This window comes from Dicentrarchus labrax, unplaced genomic scaffold (genome assembly GCF_905237075.1).
Source record: "Dicentrarchus labrax unplaced genomic scaffold, dlabrax2021, whole genome shotgun sequence".
Lineage (NCBI taxonomy): Eukaryota > Metazoa > Chordata > Actinopteri > Moronidae > Dicentrarchus > Dicentrarchus labrax.
Genome location: NW_026136715.1, coordinates 19994015 through 20021068, shown reverse-complemented (window position 1 = coordinate 20021068; position 27054 = coordinate 19994015). Strand labels below are relative to the sequence as shown.

The 27054-nt window shown below is 39.1% G+C and overlaps 1 protein-coding gene across 18 annotated transcripts in view; it reads right to left on the bottom strand.

Moving 5' to 3' along the window:
• Window positions 1-27054, bottom strand: part of cacna1db (calcium channel, voltage-dependent, L type, alpha 1D subunit, b) — an 87860-nt gene that overhangs the window by 57236 nt on the left and 3570 nt on the right. For 15 of the 18 annotated variants that reach the window (XM_051426817.1, XM_051426811.1, XM_051426814.1 and 12 more), the window contains exons 2-3: window positions 22730-23198; window positions 22126-22231 (exon numbers count right to left, since the gene is read on the bottom strand). In XM_051426817.1, coding sequence (XP_051282777.1) covers window positions 22126-22231; window positions 22730-23198 — 575 coding nt within the window. Of the gene's footprint in view, window positions 1-22125; window positions 22232-22729; window positions 23199-25453; window positions 25553-26504; window positions 26597-27054 lie in introns of those variants that run through there. The other 3 variants (XM_051426819.1, XM_051426823.1, XM_051426822.1) reach the window with 2 other exon arrangements.

Genomic DNA, 27054 nt, shown 5'->3' with positions numbered 1-27054 from the left:
GTTTAAGAGGTTACAGTGTTTTCAATTGCCACATAACATCTGCCCAAATGTGCACCAGGGGAAAATGTAGACCTAGGCTAAATGTAAAGTTTGCACAGGGTAGTTTATTTGTGAAGGTTTGAAATGACGTTATCACAACTAATTTTTTATTCTTTTTGTGGGTTTTGACTTTGGCTTGGAAAACTGCAACCAATCATTGGAAGAAGTAAAGGATCAGAGTAACCAGATTACAGCAGGGCAGAGAGACAAAAATAAAGGAGAGGGAAGGATAAGAGAGTAGAAGGAATACGGAGAAAAATAAATGAAGAAGAGAAAGACAGACGGAAGGAAAGACTATCAGTGTAATGGATGGTTTAAGGACACACAGATAGGGAGTAATGGCAGTTTATCAACCATCAGCTCACTGATAATCTGTTTGTGAACCCTAGATGAACTCATAAAGAAAATCTAGTCGTCTGGCTATGAATACAAAGATTTGGGGCTAAAAAGGAAGATAAAAAAGTTGTTTTGCATTAGGTTCACACAATAAACTGTAACTTCAAATTAAACTCATTTTGACCTTTTTTAATCCCGGCACAAGATGAACACGGTAAGCTTTACAAAGGGTTAGTGAATCAGTACACTTTATATTGTAGTTCTTCGTATGGTTACTGTATTGTACCCATTGGGCAGTAAAATGGTAAGAATGTATTACTCCAATAAGAGAAACTGGTAGCAGCAGTGGCGAGTTGGCTGTACTCTGCAAGTGCCACATTATGTTGTGTGAATCTTTGCAGTTATATTAACAAGTTAATTTTTTTGCACTGTCCCACCACACATGACCACCTAATTAATTATCTAAATGTGATTTTATCTGTCTGATTGAGATTGGTTTCTCTAATCTCTTCTGTGGATACTGCTGCATTTACAAAACATACATTATAGGATAAGTACACAAAGGCACTGCTTGGATAACAATGCAATGTATTCAAATGTTTGAATATGTGTCCATAGCAGTCTATAGAAAAAGATAAAGGAACACCAACTCCGCACAAATACAATATTATAGAGAAGTAGCATTAAAAACACAAAATAAAACAATAAGCTGTGACAAGAGTCTTAGAGTGAGGGCTACCTAAAGGGAGAAAAATGTCAGCGGGGCCACTCTGTATACGCACATCCATGTTTAATTGATGCTTTCAGTAGAATAATATAGCTGTGTGTATTTTCACATTTAGTTATTTTTTTATTTATGTACAGGGTTGAACCAAGTTGTGGAAGTTATTTTTTCTCTGGTCATAATATTAACACCGTAGGATTTTATGCGAAATCTGCTGATAGATTGACAGAACTGAGAGTTCGCCCAAACAAGGTAAACTAATTAATAGTTAGATGATCGGGATAGATGATCAGAATTTTAAAGTTGCAACTCAGCAAGGGCTTAGGCCATCATTTAGGGTAAATAGAATTAACGGCAAATGCTTAAGGTCAGAACAGGGAAGCGTGGTTTCAACTCGGCCAAAGGCATACAAAACATATCAATAATGTATTTAAATGTTTTGACACAATAGAAGCAAAGTAGACTTCCCTGGAGCTCAACAAAAAATGTAAGATTGAGATTACAGAACATGCTCTGTGGGCACCTCAAAGCTACTTGCAGGCAATCCCTGGGCTACAATATGTTACTATTCCTCTTCATGTCATATTTAGATGTTAACCCTGTCAGCATTTCCTTATTCTGCTGTAAAACTGTAGGTCCGAATGTTTACTGTTATAGTAAAGGAATAGTTTGATATTTTGGGACAGATTCATTTTCTTAATGAGAGTTAGATGCTACCACCACCTGGATGCAGGGGGAAACAGCTAACCTGGCTCTGTCCAAAGGCAAAATACATCTGTATACCAGTAACTCCTCTAAATGAACATGTTTTAGCCTATTCGTTTGATTGAGTTTAAAAATGTTTACATCCATATTATCTCTAGCTTTCAAACCGAAAAACTCTTCCATGTTCTTATCTTACGAAATGACAACATCAAATTTAAACACATATTCTTTGTGCAACCAGACCAGCTTCAGTCTCTGAGTTCACAACCTTAATTGAAAATGTCTCAAATTAAAATGGTTTATTTGTCTCTCAAAATCATTGATCATGTTGTGATGACGAGCAGCTGGTGAGTGTGTCTCACCCTCCATACGAATTATGCTGCATGATTTCCTGCATTTTACAATCACACAAGCTTTGTCTGTGACCATAAACTGCAAATCATCATAAATCCGTCAGAATCAATCGGCCCTATATTATCTGCATTCTAATGATTTGTTATTGGAGCCATTACACATTATGAGTTGGCTAAAATGTAAAAAGCAGCACTTTGCACACATAAGCAGCTGAGTTTCATGCTTACTTCAATCCTCTTGTGATCATCATCACTGTGATCGAATTGTGAAAAAGGTAGTTGTAATGAGTGTTTGATTATGTGTCTAAAAAGCGGTTTAGATTGTTCCATCCCTTGATTATTGATATTTTAAGTCATTTCGTTCTTCTCAGTTGTTTTGCTTTCAGCCTGAAGGAAAATAAAACTCTGACACCCTTACATCTCCTCCATCACCTCTTCCATCACTCTTTGTTTATGTTAAGGAGATGCTGTGTTAACTGTCAGCTGTTGTTTAACACACTGAAAGGAAGGATGTGAGGCAGATTTGTATTTACTATAGTGCAAGACAAAAGGCTGTTCAATGACAATTCTCTTTGTGGGAGATTCTGACACTATAAGGACATTTTGTCAGGTCCCCTAACTTCTCCAGGGCAACGGTGCAGCTTGCTCTGAGAACAACAACAAACAATATACATTTAAAATTTTACAGAGCAAATAATTCTGCCAGGATCACAGTATGTGAACTACTACAACACTCAGTGAGGCTACAGATAATCTGGCAGGACAGATTATTGCACATATGTGTGTATATAGATAAATATATATTTATATACATATATATATTATGCATGTGTATGTGTGTGTCTGCGTGTGCTTAAATTGATCAGAGACTAGGCCTGGGCCACCATCATCATGGCTGACCTACCTAATAGATCAGCTGGGACACACACACACACACACACACACACACACACACACACACACAGAGCAATAAGCAGGTTCACTCGATGTCACTACCCTCAGTGACGATAACACAAGCTGACATAACGCTCAATGCCATGTGGCTCAGGCCAGTGTGTATGTTTGTGTGTGTGTGTGTGTGTGTGTGTGTGTCTGTGTGTGTGTGTGTGTGTGAGAGAGAGAGAGAGTTTGGGCATTCAGTCTAACCCTGGTCATCCCCAACTCCACCCAACAGGTACAAACTTTATATTTATTAAATCCTCATTGTTCAGCAGACAAGCTGTCTTTGATACGAGATCAGAAATGTCAGAGATCTGTGTGGAGATCTACAGTCCCCACTCTGGGGGACTCATACATCAGAGGGTACAGAACAAGAGCAGGTAGGATTATAAAGGATCTTCATAAATCCACCAATAAAGTATTCCAGCTTTTACAGTCTAGCGCCTCTGTAGTCCTGCAAAGGGAGACTAAAAAGAAAAAGCTTCTTTCCTCAGGCCATCAGGACCATGAACACTGAATATTTGCACTTGAGTGTATACAAAATGTTATTATAGCTTATAGTTTACAATTTTTTATTTTTTTTATATTGAAAAAAATACTATAAAAAATACTTACTTACTTACTTACTTACTTAAAAAGCTCAGCACCTACCTCAACACAGACCAATAACACTTCACTGCATTCAAAAACTTACATATTTTGAATCTTTATATCTTTGAACTTTATCTTTAACTTTTTTTTTTTAATTTTATTGCACACTAGTCTTTTAGTGACTTTGTGACAAATAAAATCTTGAATAGAACCAGAATCTCAAAAATGGTGGGACGGTGGATTAAAGACATCACAGCTCTGTCTTCCCATGTTTCCTGTTTGCATCTCCACTGTGCAATGAGGACTTTCTGGCAAAAACAGTTTATGCAAATTACAAAACTTCACATAATCATTACAACTCACATGCTGTCAGAGAAGACTGTGATTGGGATTGTGGTTATGTGAAATTTTGCAAGTCTCCATGAGGTGCCACCATGTCTGTAGTGAGAAAGTTGTTGCAATGAACCAACACAGGATTTTACTAATACTACTTAGTAAGATGTAAACTGTAACTAGTTTTAAAAAGTCAGGGTGTCTCTACTGAATCAACAACCTCCTCTGCTGACATCAAGTATTAGTATACTTTTATGAACAAAAACAACAAAAAAGTCTAAAGCCACGCTTGTGGCTCTGTGGGACTGTACTTAGGCATAGCTGTGCTTTGGACTTATGTTATTGTCAGCAAACACAGTGAAAAATATCTATATCGCAATATTTTTTTGTGATATTTTGTCGGATCTCAAAAACACTATCGATTTTTGCTAGATAGCAGTGTAGTAAACATAAACTGAGGACTATGCTGTTGGATGTTACAGTGACTGTAACAAATATAAATACAGATCAAACTGTTCTGGTTGCATAAAAGCATACTATGACAGTTTCCCTACATTTTGTTGTTTTTTTAAATCGCAATATTGCTTTGCTTTCCCTTGCTAGTACCACAGCATATTGAATTATATCGTGTATCATGATACGTATCGTATCGGCAGACTCTCGCCAATACACAGCCCTAGGATTCATTCTCTGTTCAGGATGAATATTGATACAAACATTCACAGTAACCCATTTAACAGATGTTGAGATATTTCAGCCTGGACCAAAGTGGTAGACCGACCGACAGACTGACTAACTAACAGACTCACGTTGCCATCCCTGCTTATATACTTGTATTTATTAACACTAAAGTTATTGATAGACCAGACTTTCTATTTTCACATCATGGCAATTAATCAGAGCAACACTGGGTAAAAAAAAAACAGAAACCATCCCAGGTTTTCGGGTAATATGGGAGGAAAATGACTCAACATTATCTCATAATCAGCTGCGAATGTGTGAGTAATAATTCAGCACACAGGAGCAAACAAGCAGCTCTGATTGTCGAGCACTGAGTTATAGACTGAAGATTTATATTTTCCAGCTATTTTAACCTTAATACCTTTGAGTTGATATGAGGTCTCTGCTTCTGCAGGTTTATGTATGAATATATTTTTGTAGTGTAGATTTTGAATGTCTTTGTATGCTCATATGAGAGTGTGCGAGAGTGAGAGTGTGTCAGCGTGATTCTGTCAGTGTGCTAGTGTGTTTGAGGCCATGTGCACGTATACGTGAATCAGCCAGGCGGCCAGAAGCAGGCTAATCAGCTCCTATTAGCCTATGTTCCCATTGGTCTTAATAAGATTAATGAGGGCCAGAGAGGGCTGCTCATTGCTTCAGAACACAACCACAAGCTGAGAAACATAACCACCAATATCATCACCATTAGTGCTCGTCTTATTCTTACAACAAGACTAATGGAGGGTTTTTCTTACACCTACAGCATCTGATACTAAAGCCCCTTTACGTAGAAATGTATAATATATTCTAAGCCTCTCTGAAAATAATGTTCAAAAAGTAAGATTACCAACACATACACACACACATACATGGAGAGTGCCCCCTGTTAACAGTGGAATCAGGTCTCCTTTGCATGGCTGTCCATCTCTCCCTCTACGTGTTTAATTCATAAGGGAAACTGAAGTGGTTATATTATGGATGCTTCAACGGGACATTAATTATCTCCACCTCTCCTGTCTGTCTCCTGCAGGTCAAAGCTGCACAATTTGGTCAAATACATTATGTCAAAAATATACAAAATCAGAATGACAGGTCACATGAAATCCTAAAAAAGAAACAGGTTTCATATCAGCTTTAAACACGGTCTAATCCAGAAGCAGGTTCCACAGCTGACCTGTCACTCTCATGTACAGAAAGCAAGGACATAAAAAAGAAATGCAAATTCACTATGAATCATCTGCTGTCCCACATAGCTGCTGCCTTCATTGTTTCACCCAAGAAAACATTTCCAAAGCTTCTGCAAGGTGCATCAAATTTGGTGCTCATTTGGGTTGAAGCCACTTTCTCCATGTCACCTCCTGTTAAATTCTTCTAGGAGAGGAAGGAAGACTGATTTATATTGTCAGCCTCCCGCCTCTCTTCTACATCATGTCTGCTTCTCTCATGTCTCTGCCTTTTGGCATCCCTATTCCTCTGTCTGCTCCTCTCTCTTTCTCTGTCTGTTTCTGCACTTTTCCCCTTTCTCTCCCTCTATCTTCACATCTCTCTCTCCTCCGGATACAGGGGTCTGTCCTGTGATATCATGTTCGATGTAGATGACATAAGATATGAATATGGAGGAGAACACTAATTGCTAATTATTAAAATGATAAGTCTTGCCTGACACACTTTAATGGGGAGGAACTAAACCTAAGCAGACAAGCAAAAGCCATTGAAAGAAGAGTCATGAGGTGTTCAACCTGTGTTGTACATGTGGTCAAAGAAAGTTTATAGTTATACACACAAAATATTCCCAGATTTTATTATATATTATATTATTATTATTGACCTAAGGTTTAAACTAAGGTTTGAACCCTTTGTGACTGACTCATGGATTAAAGTATGCTGTGCTGAGGTCAGAAATGGGCCTACTGGACCCTAGATTAGGCATTGTTGCTATGGTTACCTTGCTATAATCAGATTTAAACTGACGTGTAACTGGTTGACTATTAAGACTACAAATAATAAGTTATTCGTCAGAAAGAAAAGGGAAAAAACTCACAGGTTTTGTAACATTTATTCGTTTTTTGTTTTTTTTTAAGTAAATAACCAAATTGAACCTCAGAATCACTAACTATTTGTACTTGAATCCATGTTTCTATCTCTTCTAGCTGTGTCGCAGCATTAGTCCAGACAGTGGTTATCGATGGTGCAGCAGCCGAGTTCGGCCTCTGTGCCTTCCTGTTCTCTCTACTGGTTTTCCAATTAAGCCCATACTAGCTAGTGTCTATTTTTAGTCGTGGATATTCATAATCCTGAAGCCAAAACAGCGAGCATGGCCACAAACACAGTCAAAACAGCCAGCGTCGGCACTGGCTGACCACCAAAGGCTATTTAATAATCCAGAGTTGGTATTAAGATTGACGACCATCAGAGATCTGTCTTGCTATAAAAGGTAAACAGTCGTGTGTAGGTTGATGTGGCTTCATCAGTCTACATGCGTAATAAGTAAGCGACGATACAAAAAACACACACACACGCATTATCAAAGCTGCTGATCAAAGCTGCTCAAAACAGCATTAATTCAATGAGCCGTTGAGTGAGTTTAAACATGTTAATAACAGATAAACAGCAGGTCCAAGAGAGAAAGAGGTAAGAAAGGAAATTCACCTCTCGTCTTCCTCCTGCTCTAATTTCTCTTATCCTTCTCTGCTCCTCTTTAATTCTTCCCTCTCTTATCCCGTCCTCATTATGTCCTTTCATTAGTTCCTCACCTACAATCTTAACCTCTCCTTCTCTCCCTCCTCCTGCCATCCCCTTCTCTCACTCTTATTATCTCCTCCTTGTTCTCCTCACACCCCTCTGCCCTCTCTTGACCACTCTCCTGCCCTCCATGCTCTTCTCTCAATTTCCTGTTCCTCTCTTTTCTCCTCTCAGTCTGCCTCTCGTCTCTTCTCTACGTCTTTTCCTCTATCCTGTTGAGAGCCTTCTCCTCAGATACTCCACAAGTCTCCATGGCCACAGTTGTCACGGCAGCAGGCTGTGCTGTATGTAAAACGAGGTGAAGGAGCAACACAATGAATACAAACACCCAGCTAGTTCAAAAACATGTACAGTAGATGTACATGGCACCTTATAGCTTCAAACATAGACATCACCCATGGAAGCACACGTTAACATCCGCTCTCAGTTTAAGCAGAACCAGTGCAAGTACAGCAGAGTGACTGTACAAAATATCATTGGTCAAGATGTTAGCTAAAGCAATGGGTAGCCTATTACTTCTTTTTGGCCATGTTTACTCCTGGAATACACAAATGGACAGCTCTAAGTACAGGTGTGAATGCACCCAAGATGCACTGACCACATTTTGACATACCGAATTCTTTAAGCAGTGAGTACGTGAATGTGAAGCCACAGTGCAAGTCCATAGAGATACATTACAAGTAAATCTAACATCTTGGGGGATTTGGTTTGCCTGGAGCATGCCAAGGAATAGACTGTATTGTTTTCATTTTGCCCGTGCACCCATGTCTTGCAAACTTCTTCTTCTTTTAATTTTTTGCAGTCTTGGCACAGGAAGTACCTTGCTACCTCCCGCCTGTTAAAAACAACAAGCATTTAGTCTTTGCAAACGGAAGTGATGAACCTGTTTATTTGCATGCAGACCGGGAAAGATCCGCTCACAAGTGGTCACTTGAGACGTGAATACTGAGATGCATTCTCCTGCCAGGTGCGAACTGAGGTACTCCGAACTGTCCACTCCTGACCAAGGTTTACACCTGCCATGTTGACAATAGGACCCAAGTTTCCATTTGAGACAAAGTCCTATTATTTCATCTCCATATATATTTTATTTATATATTTTTATTTACTTACAGATATATAGATAGATATATTTGATATATTGTGCTGGACTGGAGGTATAAAAGCTTTCACACAAATACAATGAACTTCTAGAGATCATATATAGAACAATGATCTATCTAAGAAAGCTATCATTGGCTGTTTTGCACCATTAACTTTCATGTCAAAGTGTACTAAAATAAAATACAGCATTTTTGCAGAATGTCACTGAGTAAAATGTTTTTTGTTTTTTTTATCATAAACAATATGGCAAATGTAGGAACAATTATTGTGTCTGAGCTATTCCTGCTATGTGATTATTAATCATGTGATCACTTTAGAGCTGCTTTTAAAGGTTACTCTTACACAATAAATGAGTCTTAATCTTCTCTTCACAAATAACTTTTTGGATCTTTAGAGCATTCGTAAGTGTAATTCTTAAATGTTTGATAAATACAGGCCGTGTCGCCCTTGTTCACAGGGCCACATCATTTATCATGACCTTCTCAAAACAGTTACAAAACCGCAAAGAAAATAATCATATGACTGCTTTCTGGTCTGAACATAGAGTCTCTACAGCTGCCTGCATGATCACACAGGTTGAGCCAATAAGTTTACCTAGACAAGCAATTCTGAAGCTTGCACTAAGTAAATAAGCTGTGGAACAGTCACAACGTGCAATAAAACCTGCCAATAAAAGATTTCAGCCAACAAACTGCAGGTTTAAAAGCAAGTTCTTGACTCAAGCATCCAGCTGTAAAGGAGAAAACTGTTGTACACTACAAAGAGATTTAAGTTCTCATTTATCCCACAAGCCATAAACCTGCTTAGCTGAAACAGATAATCTCCTCATCACATTTCCTGGTCATTCAATCTACTGCCACTTTCATTATTCATTTTGAACAGTTTGTTTTGAGTAATATACATTTGTCATTTGAAACACAGAGCTCCTACAGACCTGTAACTCAACATTTGCTGGTGCAAAATGAATCATGTTACTTTTTTAAGGGACGATAAATAATCCAAACAATAACAGCAGATACATCTGCAGAGTTATAAAATGATGAAAAGTTATATAGCATTTGCTTTCTTTTTACAACATGTGTTGTTATTTCTGTATCAAAGAAAACAGCTGAAGTAAATGTCCCCCTGACAGAATTCAGTGAAAATCAGTTTCTTTTTTCTCTTGTTCACATCAAACACAAACACCTGGTCGTGTCCACCTAAGGCAGGTTCACAGGGAATCGGGTATACTAACCCGTGCTTTGTGCTTAAATTTGTATAACATGAATATTATTTGTTTTTGCTTCTCCTCTTTTCATTAAAATTCAGTTTGTTGAGTTTCTAATCAGCAACTTGGGTCAAGTCCAGCAGAACACTGTATTTTTAGTCCCTTGGTCCGGTGTACAAGGCTTAACAGTGCATTCATTAAAGGTGTGCTCTGCTCTGCAGCTAGTGTATGAACAAGGTGAGGTTTTGAATACAAAGCTTTGAAATTACATTCTGTGTGAGTGTGTTAGTGTGTGTGTGTGTGTGTGTGTGTGTGTGTGTGAGAGAGAGAGAGAGAGGGACACACAGAGAGAGAGAGAGACTGTGTGCGCATGTGTTTGTGTCCCACATTCCCTGCAGTGTCTGTCGTCCCTGGGCCTTTGGGTGCTAAGCAGTCGGTCCAACAGGCCTCTTGACATCTGGGCATCTGTCACCCAACGGCCTAAAAATCTGTAAAACCCCTGGGCTCCATTTAAAATACACAAACACTTGCATAACACTCAGACATGCTCACACAAGTCTTGTTGGATATGTGTGTGTGTGTGTGTGTGTGTGTGTGTGTGTGTGTGTGTGTGTGTGTGTGTGTGTGTGTGTGTGTGTTACAATGTACAGTTTATTCATTAAAAGTAATATTAGACTAAACATAAATATTTAAAGTGTTTTATGAGCAAAAGTGGCAAGAAAATGTAGCCTTTTGCCTCCAGGTGGTGTTACAGCAAAACGCCAGAAAAGCATTTTCTGATGAACATTTTGCTCACATCCACAGAAACAAATATTTCTTCAATGAGAGTTTGTGTTCTTATGAATGTAGCGGTCAGTATTTTTGTGAGCATGTTTGCTGTAGAGAGACTATATTTAACACATGATAATGATGAAGAGGAGTGACAGCTCAGAGACGGAAGGAAATGACTCACAATGATGGGACTACACTCTAATAAAGCTGTATGATCACAGATGTCCTGAGGCTACTTCAACAGTGACTGCATGCACACACACACACACACACACACACACACACACACACACACACACACACACACACACACACAAAATGAATTTATGCTTCTTACTTGACACAACACACAACTTACTCTTGTGGTCAAAGGTGAATTTTTTACTGAATTCTCTCATGCGCGCACACACAGAAGCAACACATAATCACTACGCCTGAAACTGATGTAAACATCAATCCAGTTAATCAAATATATTACCCGTTAAGGAACTTTGTCCAACCAACTTCATCCGATATTGTAATTAAAATATCCTGCCCATTGATGTGCAAGATTGTCCACAATGACCTCATACACCCAGAGATTTTAAAGAGATGGAAACCGCAATGTAAATATAGGAAAATCTCTTTTTAAATAAACTGGTTAAAATTATTATTGCCCTCCATGCTCTTCTCTCAATTATTATAAATTTTTTGCTTAGATCTGGAGTTATTCAGTTTACAATAAAGCAGATAAATCAAGCAGATCCTCATTTAGCAAAATGATCAAAATGTATCAAATTTCATGAACGAATTCACGTCATGGTTGCGGATATACACACATCCTTCTCAATCCAATTAACGACATTCAATTAACAGCACATTGTCACATTTCAGAAGCTGCACTTAATAGATTCCTCTGTGTTTTGTTATTGGTTAACTGACTAAACTAAACAGATGATAACTTTGAACATGTTGCAGTTCCTTTGTTAATAACACATGCATGAACTTTCTCTCTCTTCTCTCTTCTCAAGGTGTGGTAGCCCAGTAAACAACTGCTTAGGAGGAACACACACACACACACACACACACACACACACACACACACACAGACCTGACACATGAAAAGTCAGTGAGCTTTAACAGAGTGTAAACCAACAGGTTAAATGAAGCTTTAAGAACATTAACTATGGTCTTCTTCACACTATCCCACGCACTCTCCATCTCCATTTCCTCTCAATCCATCCCTCCATTCTGCCATCCGTCCCTTAATGCTGCAGGTTTAGAGATGCAGTCCCATATTTATTAGCCACTTATATCATACAGAGTTTGTTTCAATTTTAAGACTTTAATTTATGTCGAAGGCCAGTGTGTGGGCAGTGTGATTGCTTTCTTAATGGGTCACAATGTAGAAATACCTACAGTATACAAGTTGTGGAACACCTGGTGACATTTGGACATCTGGATGGGGAACAAAATTTATTAATCATTATGCTCCCTCAAATTGTGGATAAAAGCTGTAATTTTACACCAGAAAACCAATTGTAAAAATTTTTTGTATATTTTATGCTGTATTCAATTAGATTTCTACTATATTATACTTGGGCAGCACAGTGGATCTGTGGTTCGCACTGTTGCCAAGAAGGAGTGTTTGCGTAGGTTTCCCCCACCTTCATAAACATGTATGTTATAGGTTCATTTCTGTACAGCGGCTTCCCACTGCTCCTAATGCGTAGGATAGAGAGTGTGTGACAATAAAGTTGATTCTATATTTCATAGGATTGTATTAATCCTGTGCTTATTACTGCATTACATTGTATAATTCATTATATTAGTAGGTATATTGTGTTTATTATTCACATATCTATATCTATGTACTTTTACTACATAATAGTAACAATAATAACCACAATAATATTCTGAAATAAATTATGGCTGCTGGAGTTGAACAAGTTAAAAGTATTGTAATGTATATGTTGTATCTAGCTATTTAAAGGTCACTTCCATAATTTATTTAATCTCTTTTTATTCATTTCATTAAATACTTATTGTGTGAAAATGTGTGAAATCACCTTAAAGCATTATTTGTCATTTTCATGTTTTAATTCTAGTTGAGGATTGTATGTTATGTTAATTATTCGTTTGTGTCCCAGATGTTTTCTGGCAACTGTATCACCAGATAGTTCTGTAGTCACTCTGTAATCATATTCAATTACGTTTTTCTTTCACATTCAGTGTCGACATTTTAATCCACATATGGAAACTTCAGTATGGTTAAAGTTAGGGTAAGACAGTCATAGTGTTTAATAAACTATGATTAAGGTGTGGTAAGAGTTACACAACCAGAACAGGTTAAACCTACTACAAGGAGTTTTTAACAGGGTCATGACACAGTCTCAATTTAATACTGAGGCCACTACATGACCTATAAGCACCCAGGACAGTGAGTAGCGATCAGCGATATTCTATATAGCAGTTTCTATATAGTTATTCTCAATGCCTGCCACCGGGTCAAATTCTGTCAGATTCCCCTTGAAATCAATTAAATGAGGCAGTGGAAACACTGTTGTCTATGGGGCCGCCAGAATCAGAAAAAATTAAAGTTCCTTGTAGGAGCTTCAGGGAGGGTTGTGGTTACAATTCATAGAAAGGTAAATGCTAATTCCATATCTGTCATGGGACATGTAAGGAAGTCAGGCTCACCACACACCCATCCACAACCCTGACCTCCCCTGACTAAACATTGGCACTGAGTGTAAACTGTGAGCGGCAGAATCACTTAATATAGTCATTTCTAGGGATAATGTCCTGATTCCAGTCGTTAAAAACATTTATAATAATCTGAAAAGAAGAACAAGCGGCAACTTGTTAATGAGAGGGTTTCACCTCCAATACTGCACACTCACATAAAGACACCTACATCCTTGCTCACACCCACCTACACATATAAACTATATACATCCACACACCTAAATGGAGACATAACACTTGATTGCAAACAGACTGAAGACAGAAATTATTACAAAAACAGTTGGAAGTTCAGAATGTGTGAGGATGCGTATATAGGGTGTCTGAGTGAGTATGTTTGCATCAATGTGCTGCCCTAAAGGCTGACAACTTGCTAGGTCAACAACCAGTCACAGGCTGCCCTAGTCTGTTCACCAATACAATCAATTAATCTCTCTCTCACTCTCGTTTTAGATGCTTTAAAATGACAGCTGATACCCAATCCTGTATCAGATATGACTGAAATCAGCATGTTTTTCTAATATATACCATAGTAAGTAGAATCACATACAATAATCAAACTGTTGCTCTCAACGCTCAGTGTGTTACGATGATATTATCTCCATTTGACTTCACTGAATTCTGAGGGATGGCCTGTGGTGTGTCTTTTTTTTTTACAATACACACATACAAACACCACATGCAAAGAAAAAGACACGCCCACGGACACACACAGACACACACCCTCACTCACGTGCTTGATGGAGCAGTGTGCAGCTTCGTGCGACTCTCATTTCCCCTCCTCTCTAAACCTTTAATCCCTGACTGAGATAAAAATGACGCCATCTGACATTCTGTTCTCAGAATCACACACACGCAAAAATGGTGGCAAACTAAAAAAACCCACACACATCATACATGACTGCAACGCATACACCTATACACGCAAACAGGTACTATATGTATAGTTGCACATAAACAGACTTGTACACACACAGCATTGTTTGGGCAGATATTTTGTCCTCTGGGAATGTTTTCGTGCACTGAGGTCACAAACATACAAACATTTTTCTGACTGATAAACACATATATATATGAGCCCACACTCACAAACACACACGTACAAGTGAATGAACCCACTCCTGTTCTGCTGTTTTGTATTAACCTGCCCACCTTCCAGCATTCAGGTTTTATGATTGCTGTTATACAACCAACTCAAACATCTTTCTGAATCACAGCGAAGAGAAATGCGCAGACAAAAGAATTACTTTACATTGCCGACGACAGGAGTCCTGCTCTCTTCGTGTATTTGTTCTGATGGATTGTAAAACAAGTTCAACATGCACCACAGACATAAACTGCAAGTCTTTAAAATATATTCTCATTCATATTATTTACATATACTAAAGCACTGTGCTTTCCAACAGTTTTTAATTTTAAGGTACTGGTATTTTTCTTGGGCAAATCCTCAGATTGCATGAAATAATCAAAAACCTTCTCCTATAAAATGAATCCCATCAAGGCTAAAAAGCCAGACAGAACTTGTTTGAATCTAATTAGAAAAACTCTGCTTGATAACAGTCCGGGTTAAATATGTCGTCTTTGACCTCGACTCATCTGCAAACTGATGGAGACAGCATAGACCTTAAGTGAGCACAGACTCTGAAATACATTCAGCATTGTAAAACTGGAGCTGAAATTGGGCTCAACCTGGGAGAATTACCATGAAGATTTAAATTTTACATTTGGAGTCTGGATGTTTTCTGCTGTGTGCTTTGACTTGATGTCATGACTAAGCTCATGCACAGTGAAACACCCCTGCTGCAGATCTATGGTTTTAATCAGAAAATTATGTGGCTACTGTGCTTTCAACTCCCATATCCAACCCTGCATTAACTAAAATATGATTTACCCTTTGATCTGACTCATGCTGTTCATGGGAAGACTCACCCACATGCAGTTAAAATGGACTGAAAATGAGGACTGAATGTGGACACAACCAGTCAGGTTAACTAACAAGGGCTGGCACGCTGGGAGGATTCATTTTCTTGTTCTTAATTATCACAGACTATTATATTGATTTAAAATATCCTCACCATGCACTATAGCACTTACAATACATTTTCTCTCCTGACTATCACACCTTCTCCCTTCACTTCATGCTAGGTTTCTATATACAGCAGGTGCTCAGGCAATGAGTCAACATCTTCTTTCCATATAAGCAAAATGATCATATTATTCATTGTGATTCAAAGATCTAAAACATTAAGGCCTGAGATCTAAAATGATTCAGAATATGTCTTTAAATTATAGGATTATGTTCTAGTAAAACACCCGATTTAATTTAAATTATGTGATTTTATACTATACTATACTGGACTTTTATATCTTATACCAGCCACTTTTATGAAACAGCCAGATACATAGGCCCCTGTACTATTTTCACATGTTTTTAGAGTCCCAGCTTGAATGCCAGTGGCAGGGAGAGGTTGGTGAGAGCAGGTGTGTCATTTTTGATTTTTCAGTTGCATCATAAATGTTAAAGCTATGACACACCCAATGGCCCTAAAACGCCAACACACACTGTCCTGATGAGATTTACTCTTAGTAACATGACCTTACATAATTCAGCTTGTATACTAATCTGTCACTAATTGATGCTGTTGTTGCTGCAGTGGAACAACACAGCCGAACTGAATGCAGCTTCACTGACAGTGAAAGCACGGACGGTTGGAGAGATCACTGTGGGATGGCCCCTTCTTACAGATAACATTGGCATATGTGTATGTGTATGTTATTCAGCCTAAAAACTCTGATCTGAACCTCCGCAGGGAGGAAGTGAACGTGCTACGTAGCCGTGCAGCCAAACTCTGTTCAAACTCTCGAGTGGAGATCCCACAGTTTCCAAAGATACCAAATACATCAGGCTGAAATTTTGGGAATTGTGTATGAAATAATGTACAAGACATCTAGTATATTTCAGTTTGGTGGAAATCTGAATCATATGAGACTGCAAGAAGTGGAATTAGCCTCGTTGCGACCGGCCAAACCTGCACAGAGAGTGGTTTATGTTTTCAGATTGAGAATAAATACTTACAGTGATGATGGGAAATTTTTGTGGTTATTGCTAGAGTTTTTTTTAATTAATGTCATGATTAATCCAATAATTTGTTACTATTCTAAAATGTGAAATTCAGTTCTAAAAAGACAACTGTACCATCAATCACTTATAGACTTTACTTTTATCATGATCATATTGTTCTATAGTCTAGTCTAGTTTTCACTGACCTGACTGAGCATGTCTGAGCTTTAAGGTACATATATGCCTTTAAGTCATTCACTCAGAGACACACACACACACACACACACACACACACACACACACACACACACACACACACACACTCTGCCTCTTACCCCTACACTCATATAGCAGATTCATATAGGACTCTTATAGGATTATGAGCTGATCAGCAGTGTATGTTAGTCAGGTAGCGGTCAAAGGGGCCGTCATAAGTCTGCTAAATCACTAACCGGCTTAATAGGATATTAATCATTCTCCACTCAGCACAGGAAAGGGAGGCGGAGGGGAGAGAGGAGAGAGGAGAGAAAAGGAGGTGGGGTGTGTTGTATAGAGAAAAGAGGAACTGGCAGAGGAGAGAAGACAGAGAGGAAAACAAGAATGGAAAGCGTAGGAAGAGGCTGAGGCAGTAAAGTAGACAGAAAGACAGAGTTAGTAATCTGAGAGTGTAATGGAGAGATGAAAAGAGAGAGCAGGACAGGAGTGTGAGCAACAAACTAAACAAAAGGTCACAAATAAGAAAAGATTAACGCTGCAAGACTTCATGATCAATTTCACATTGCTACCCGCGTGTTATATTTAGGGTGACTTCTGATATCTATGCATGTAATTCATGTGCAATGTCAACACGAGCTGACAGCGATGTCAGAAACACGTACAGGATAACAAAATTATTCACATTATTTTATGAACACTGTTTGTTTGAACACATTTCAGTGCCTGAGAGTCTCTACCAAGTTTTATATTTCCTTCCTTTGTTGCGTATGGTTGTCCTTAATGCTAATGCTGGCTCAGCTAAACTGCAGGGAAACAAAATGATAATAGCGAATAACAAGATTAGGGCACATCATTTTTAACTATGGCTCAAAAATGGGAATTTATTTGAATTTATGGTACATGTTTAAAAAATAAAAAGGGGTGAAAACTGGATGAAAATGAGGTTAAATTCTGATTATATCAATATTTTAATATAAAATATTTGTTTTTGTTAGTTTTACTGTTATTTTTAGTTGTAATTATTTATTTAGTATTTTGAGCATGATGAGGAGCTCTGTTGTGGGTTTATCCCCATTTATTTCTCCACCTTTAACTCTGGGATGAAAATCTATTTCAATAATTAGTTTTGTGGAAATCGATCAATGAGGGTCCTATTGATATTGCCAATAGATAGATAGATAGATAGATAGATAGATAGATACTTATTCAAATCAGTACACCGCCACACTTGTAAGCTCCCACCGTACATCTCTCCATCCCCCCCCCCCAACCTCCACTCATTTACTGGCAACTAATCCACTGCCCAGCTTAATCCCTCAACCTCCTCTCTCTCTCTCTCTCTCTCTCTCTCTCTCTCTCTCTCTCTCACTCTCACATACACACATACGCAAGTTGTACACTTTCTCTCTCCTCCTGCACACACTCTTGTATAAAATAAAACACAACTCAAATACACGATTATACAGATTTTACAAACTCACTATGAGCGGTGACATTTCTTTACTGAACACATTCTTGAAGTTAACAACAGCCCTAAATGCTATTTGAATGAATGGAAAATTCAGCCTGAGAATCAAACTGAAACCTGAAGTCTGCAACCTGAAATTGACCAACTGACTTAAAAATCGAAAGAATTATTTTATATTCATTTGAGGTTCATATGAATATAACTGTAAGTGTGTATAAGAGTTGCCTCTACTCATTTTCATGGCTCATGTTCACATGAGGACTTATTTTAGCTGCAGTAGCTGTGTCCCCCCCATCTACTTCTCTTCCTCTTTCCCATCCATTGTATGAAGGAGCCGATCAAACAACACCTACACACTCTCTAAAAAAGGATGAAGCAGGAGTTGTGGAAATACTACTGTGGTGAGAAAGACAACCCATGTTCCCCAGAACTTGAATGAATTTTTGGTTGTTGGTGCATTAACGTATTTTCACTGGAGTAAATGTACAGCACATCACACATAACTATGTTTGCTAACTTCATTAGTAAGCAAACAGTTATTCTATACCGTAATAACAGAAGAGTTGAACAATGTAAAAGTTCCCTCGTCTACAGTACAATTTATTTCCACCTTAAAGGTCCAGTGTGCAGAATTTAGTGGCATCTAGCAGTGTAGTTCCTGATTGCAACTCCCTCACTTCAACACATGAAAAATGCAAACAGCCCCATCTATAGCCGGTGATTTGTTTGTCCCTTCTGGGTTACTGTAGAAACATGGCCGATCCGCAGCGTCTGTAGATAAAAACAGCTCATTCTAAAGTAACAAAAACACAATGATTCCTATATTCAGGTGATTATACACTAATTACAACATACCTGTAAATATTATATTCTATTTCTGCCAATAGATCCTCCTAAATGTTACACACTGGGCCTTTAACACTGTCCCACATTCAGTGGCTGCAATCAAACGTGCACCTACCTAAAGACTGAATTTATGAACTGGACTAAATTTTATATGAGATCAAATTCCATGCTCCAAGAATGACACTGCATATATTTCCTATAAGCCCCTTCTTGTAAACTACTAATTCTAGGTAAACCCACAGTATATCAACAACAACTCTACAGTACATGAAATTATTATGACAGAGTAAGTAAAACCAAACATTTTTTTAACAACTGTTGAATAAACCAATCTTGAAGATATGTGATAAAAACATATTCTTAGCAAAGAAAAATATAAATGAATGACAAATTAAAGACGATTGGACGTCTCAAGAGCAACGTTGCATGAAACTCTTATATTCTCTCTGATAGAACCGAGAAGCAAAAATCTGGACAAACATTCATACTTTATCTTTCACACACACACACACACACACACACACACACACACACACACACACACACACACACATATACACACACACACACACACATATACACACACACGCACACACACACACACACACACACACACACACACACATATACACACACACACACACACACACACACACACACACACACACACACACACACTGTACAATGTGCAGTGAGGAGCGTAGACTTGGACAGCGTGAATAATCCCCATCTGTTGAGGGAACATGCTACGTTTCTCTGTGTCCGTCTCTCACTCGCTCACTCCGCATGCACACGCACACATAAACATACAAACAAACGCGCACACGCAATCCCCTAGGACGCTAAGAAGGTCCCTTGCCAGCCGCAGAGAAAAAAGCAAATGTTTGCACTGCATGACAAAGTCCTCTGAGGACATTGCTACACTTGTAGGATTAAACTACTTTCAAAAAAAATATACTGCTCTTTTGGCAATAAAATCTGAGCTGAAATAATTTGAACTGAATAAACACTTTCCTTGTAGATATGTTTTGGCTGTACGGCAGCAAAGCAGGGTAAAAAACAGTCCTGAATCACTTCCTCAGGAGGTTTTTACTGCGGGGCATAGATAGCCATATACTATAGGTTTCCACTTAGTGTTGTTGAATTCTAGGTTGTTGCTGCTATTTATATACTGTAGTCACACGGAAAATGAAAAATGTTTGTCATCTATTCAGACTTGATTTGTGTAATTCTGTTTTGGTTTTTTTCGTTCAAAGACCCGGAAATTATGGCTGTGCACATTGAACGCGTAAATCCTTACTAGCATTTGTTTTGACTAGTTTGAACAGCCAGATGCCTCAGGTCAGACAGAGTGAGAAAAGTCACTGTGGAAAGCCTGGATGTCTGCTGCTCCAAATGGATTAAACATCATTTTGACAGTTTGGAACAAGATGGAGGGGTGTGAGGGGGAGGTTGAATCTCAACTATAATTTTACATCAACTGAGCATGATAGAGCTCTCTATCTCTGTTAATAATCTAGTTCTGTTTGATTTAACAGAGATTCATTTTGCCATCTCTCTACTGGTTGCTTCTGGTCTTTATTTTCAGAGAATACAATATCAAACAGTTGACCTAGCTAATAAGCTACATGCTGATGATGGAAATCTTTGTCAAAAACCTGGAAAGCAACTATCAAATAATAGGAAAATAAAAGCAAAATAAAATAAATAAAATCTAACTGTAACTCTAATTCTTTTCAACTTTCAAAGGCACCAAAGTTTCTCCTACGCATTTGGACGGGTGAGCTTTATTCAGTTGGTTGCAATCTGCAACTTCACCACTAGGTGCCACCAAATCCTACACACTGGTCATTTAAAGAGTCGCCCACTCAAGTTTTTTCCGATATTCTGAACTGTTTGGTTAGTTATGCTGGGATTTCATGAATTAATAAGAAATATACAGTACCCCATCCAAACAGGTGCCACAAAAGTAACAGGACATTGTTTGTCTTCACTTCATTTTGTTCCGCTTTCAACGAGAATGTCATGAGTGTATCAGTTCATAATCAGTAATCAGATCAGAGTTGGATTCATACGTTGTATTGTATTGGATGGTAATGATCCGTTTATAGTCTGATGCTGTCAACTTACACTGTAATTATGGAAGCAACACAACCAACTGGTTTTCAACTCTCACTGCTTCTCTGTCATTTCACCTCAGTGCTGCTCTCGTCCAACGGGGAGCTGCTGTGACACACAGAGGAATGACCCTGGGTGTGCGTGTGTGTGTTTGTGTTTGTTGTGTGTGTGTGTGTGTGTGTGTGTGTGTGTGTGTGTGTGTGTGCACCAGTATTTGTGTGTCAACAAAACGATGAAACCTGACACATCCATCCAAATATTGCCGGGAAAGCCCTCTGACGCAACCCACATGTCAAGCCAATCACGCTCATGCAAAGGTGTTGTGTCTGGCCTTTGTGTGTAATCTGGCTGATGACAAATAGTGGCACGAGCAGCTAGCAGCACAGCGCATGTGTGAAAAAACTCCTTTAACCTTTGCAGGCGACATCTGCAGAACTGCGTACAGAGCAAAGGAATATGCAAAGCGACTAAGTAATTAAAGCAATTAGTACCATCTCCTTCATCTCTTCAAAGCAAAAGAATCAATTCACCCAAATTACAAAAGACATACTTTCTTACTAACCCATTGTGGTAGAAGAGTCGTGGAAATTAGCTCTAATGAAACCAGCTGACTATGAAATCTGTGGACTTACAGAATTACAGGGACATTGGTAATTCTAGCAAACTGACACTCTGGGACCATTTAAATTACATTTTTCTGATTCTAATGCAGAGAAAAGATTAAACTTTATATAGCTGCCTCTTTTTAATTCAAACTATTTCAGGCGCAACACGAAGCCTGTTCTGAATGTTCCTTATTGTTTCTAAGTGCATGTTGTTTCATACAAATAAACTAAAACGTCAACTAATAAAGGCACTTTTTTAGTTGAATAAAGTGTACTTACGCCTACATTAAAACACGATCAATGTGTTCTTTAACAGTGTTCAGTAGCCGAGAATACACATTTCAAACCCTTAACATCCTTCCAACATGCTGATCTGTAACATCACATCTTATTGTTGCCTTTAACAACAACAGGGATATATACATGGCAGCACGGCGTAACGAGGGATGTTCCATATATTTCTGTAAACCCAACTTAATCCATTTCACTACCTAGACTTTCTGTATTTTCCAGTGCCACTCACCAGTTCTTGGTTGGTAGAGTTGGAGTCGTCTCCGGGGAAGGGGATGTAGATGGCTAAGGCCACACAGTTGGCAAAAATAGACAGCAGTATAAAGATATCAAATGGTCTGGAAATGGACTGTTAAGGAACACAGTTATCTCAAACAGAGAGACATTTGACAAAAAAGCTAATGGTATCCTTCGACAGTGCAGGGCTTCATATATTTAAGTTGATGACATGTCCTTGTTTTCTCTCTCTGTCTTTCTCACTGTGGAAGAAAAAAGCAGGCAGAGAGAAACTGTGCTATTAAATAAAATAACAAAAGTAATATATTATTAAAGTTAAATGCAGTTGATAATGATATAAGGCTTAAAAATCTAAATTCAGCTAAAAATGTAAAAATAAAGCATCTTTGTTCCATCAATCATTCATTAATGAACCCAACCCATCATCTAACATTTCATTTAAGCTTTCACACAAAGCTGCCTTCTATGTATTACACATTCATTCCTACGCTAATCTATGAACCAATCTATCCATACAAACAATCATAATCCATTCAGATACCCAAGCATCTGCCATCCATCAATTCAACCAGAGCCTCTGTCTCTGGGCTAAAGGATACTTCCACTCAACCAGGCTGATGCAGGCCCTGCGGATCGGGTTGTTGAGGGTGAGGCAGAACAGAGCTCTGGGTGGCCTGCTGTTAGTAGATCCTCCCTGCTTTTTGCTTTTAGCATACTGCTGCCTCTTCCTCTGCGCCAGTGAGCCCACAGGCGGTGGTCCAGTGGTGCAAACTGAGGGCCGTGAACTCATGTCGGGCTTTGCACTATCGCCCTGTGCTTGGCGTGCAGCGCTAATGGCGGCATGCCAAGCAAGTACTGGGCTGACACCAGAACCAGTGCCACCGGGGCCCTGGATGCCACTGCTGGCCCCAATGAGGCCAGAAGAGGAGCCGACAGGCTTGCCAGTGCTGGGCGGGGCCTGCAGGGGCTCTGGCGTATGGAGCTGGTGCAGACGGGTTTGGCTTTCTGACCAGAGAGCCGAGGCGTCGTTGGAGGGAGTGGTCCTTCTGTTGCTGGCATACTGTGCCCCTGGAGGGTGGCAAACAGAGACAAAATGGTTATAACATTTGGATGCTGTGAGTGAGTATAAACAAAAACATCTGCAAACATCATGTTCCCCATGCAACAGCTGATGTTATGTCAGCGTAGCTCAGGAAACTAGCTAGCATTTTTATGAAGTTTTTATTTGTAGAACAATAAAACAACCCTAGTGAAAATGCAGTCTAAAGGTTGCTCTTTGCCTATTCTCCAAAGTCATTGCTATATACACTGCTGTCTGCCACTGTGTCATTTCTGGTGCAACCACTGGGGGGAACCAACATTGAGCATTTAAAATTTTAACATAGCAGCTTTAACATTAACTACTTAAAGTTATATGAATTATTTACCATAGATTTAATGTCATATAATGCTGAGATTGTTTTAGAATAAGCCTATAAGGAGCAAAATGCTTTCAAGATGAGGTAAAAAAATGTATTTGTCTGTTGCTCCAAGTGTTAGTGATAACTGGATAATATAAACCTCATATATCAGTATCTATTCTGCAGGACCCTTCTCTTCCCATAACTCAAGTAATAGGTGTGTAATGTGTAACTACAGTACTTCTGCTTTTTACAACAAACGGTAAAGTGAAGCAAAGACAAAAATATCAGTGAGTCTGATTTTCTCAATACAGAGTGCTCACTTGCTGCGAGTTCAGTATTTCAAGTTTTCAATTCCTGTGAACAGAGAAGTGCCAGATTTTCACTCGGGCCAACTGGAGACATATAACGAGCTTCAATTATGGCACAGGAGATACTAATTTTGTAGTTTATGCAGATAAAATCTGTGTAGTTTTGCACTGAAGTCCTGCCTTGCACAACTTTGATACTTGCTGAAACAAGGACAAAGGAAGATGAAAGCTGAACTTGAAGTTGTAGAAATGAGACAGACAGAAAAGTGAGAAGAGGAGGAAGGATTGGTTTGAAGGGAGTGTGGAAGAGAGAGAGAGCAGAACAGCCTGCATGAATGAGAGAGACAGAGAGAGTCATTAAAATCAATGCAAACCACGAGTGAAAAAGACAGTGCCCTTGAAACAGTCACTTTGGTTGACTGCAGCTCTACAGCAGAACCACAGCAGGGACTACCAACATTTTGTCATCTAACTAAAACAGAACTCACACTGGGTTGATTAAATCAAAGATCATCCATCAGAAATGTATGTTAAAAGCATCATAACTGACTGAGAAAGACACAGAAAGAAAGATAAATGAATCCTCTCATAAACGACTGATTGAAAGGATGAATTAATACCCGGTATAGACAGTTGGCACCAAACTCCTGGTCAGATTCCTGATCTTTCATTTTTGATCTGTTACTGTTATTTAGATCAGGGTTTTGTTCATGTTAAGACCACAGTGAGTCTGTATTTTAAAGATAGTTGATACTGAGCAAGGTAACGTGAATTAACCCAATCAGATCAAACAGGTGAGATATGCTTGGAGAAATATATTTCAACACAAAGTCACAATTTCTAGTCTGAATGAGGGGGGTGATGATTCTGCAGGAAACTCCTCATAACATGACTACAGGTGCAAGATAACAAGTGCAGCCTGTCATATAAAGACGATAACAACCTGTCTTGACATTTCTGGGACGCAACGGGAATGATCCCAGCTGCCCTGATGGACGCCGCACATCTGGCACAGGTTGCTGGATAACAACTGTTGACTTTCAGCTGCTGTTCTCGACTTTACTTTGAACCTGTGGTGGCTTTTGTAAAAAAAAAAAAAAACTACAGCGTTTCGTTTGTCCACTTCTAACAAGCTAGCCTGACTGACACTTAAAAACTAACGGCATTCACTTGAAAAGTTGATTTAGCGTCTCTCGGTTCATTATGGAGGGCGCACAAATCCAACGCATCCTCCACTAGCTGTCACATGGCTCCTGAACGACCACTTGACCATAACATTACAGCAAACATAGTCAACCATTTTTTCTGAGAACAACTCGTTTTCCCAGTGGATATGATGACCGCTGTCATTACAGTCATACAGCCGAGAACAAGCACTCACAATGCCAACAGTCTGTCTGTGGACTAAAATAAGTTATTAAATATAATCACATAGAATAAACAGACATCCAGAGAATAAACCCAACCAGCGCTCTCGCCCCCTCTCTCTCTCTCTCTCTCTCTCTCTCTCTCTCTCTGTCTCTCTCTCTCTCTCTCTCTCTCTCCAACTCTCTCCTCCTGCGCTTCACGCACCGCGGCTCTTTTTTTCTTTTTTTTTTTTTTTTTTTTTTACCTTCAGACTGTTCATCTGCTTCTTGCATCCTCGCTCCACATTGAAAAGATCCGTTTTAAATCCAACTCATCGTTGGGGGAAAAAAAACATCCGAAAGGGAGTCGACGCGCGAGCCGTTAACCTGAATCATAAAATGTTTTCCGAGCGCAGACCCTGAGAGGAGCGCCAAACATTTTTCGCCACATCCGGGTGCCTGCCTGCAGATTCACGGCGGATCCGAGAGGACGCGCTGACAGCAGCAGTCAATCCACTGCTGTCAATTACTCTCAGTGTGGCTGCGGATGGTCAGATGCAAGTTAGAGCAACCACAGGCTGCAGGATACTGGAGGCGCATTCAAACTGGGAATGCACCTGTTGCTGCCCGTTGCACGTCAACAGCGCGTATTAAACGTCTCCAACTCCAAAGTGAGGTCTTTGGCAGGATGGCCAAATGTTTCCAGATAGACAAAGCTGGTGATTTATGCTTTAAAAAAAAACATTAAAACAGCAGTTTCGAATAATTCGGATGGCATGTGAATGGATGCAAGACATCCATCTTTATAAAACTGGGCAGATGACAACAAAGCAAACGAGTATTCAGTCTGCTGACTAGAGCCTGTTGCATACATTATATTAACAATGTTTGTATAAATTAAGAAGCATGTGACACAGTGACACAAACACAGAGAGACGCCCACAAATCAATGGCCTGGTCTCAAATCTGAAATTGACATTGTTGCCTTATGTCTGTTTGACTTTAATTTTAAAAAGTTTTTAAAAATTTCAAAAAGACTAAAAACTCATTTTCCAAACCACGACTAAAAACACAGCATTTGGACATTGGTAGGCCAACAACATGTATTGAATCTGCTTAATCTGACGCAAATGTCCCAGTTTTACACTGACTCACGAATGCAAAGGAAAACACTCAGATCAGTGGAAAGTGGCAGACTCTGTATCTGACTTTCTCCTGTCAGGATCATTTCTGAATAGAAGGATAAACAGCATGTCTTCATCCTATCCACCCGGTTAAGCCCCTAAAGAGTAACTCTATTCCAGGTCCTGGACTTACCCCTCAGGGGTCTTCCCCTTATAATGAACGGCATTCTGTCACCTGGCTCTTCTCTGGGGCCTCATAGCGCCGTTTTCTGCCCTCACTCCTCGGCGATTGGAGAGAAAATGAGTTGTCGGAGCTATGCTGGAAGGTTACCAGTGATTGGATTACCTGTGCCTCTATGGGGGATAACAGTTTCACAGTAGCGCGTAATCCTCCGATTATAATCCCTGCCCCAATGTTCCCTCAACAGAGGCAGGTGATGCAGGCAGCTGCAGCTCAACTGGACCAAACAACCGATCAGATAAATGTTTGTTTAAGAAATGTATATATGATGGTTTTAAAGTATTCTTTGCAAATATTCACAATACATATACAGCACTGGGGTCTCTCCAAGGATATACTGATTTGAATTGTTTTATGTATATTTTCTGTCTCCAGTGTTTAATTTTGGTTTGGCTGCGTAAAACAAAAAAGCCAAAAGGGTTTGTGAATTAACTTTAACTTCAAACAAGTGGTTCACTAAGTGAAACTCACACTCAATAAGAAAGGATGATAGCAGCTCTTC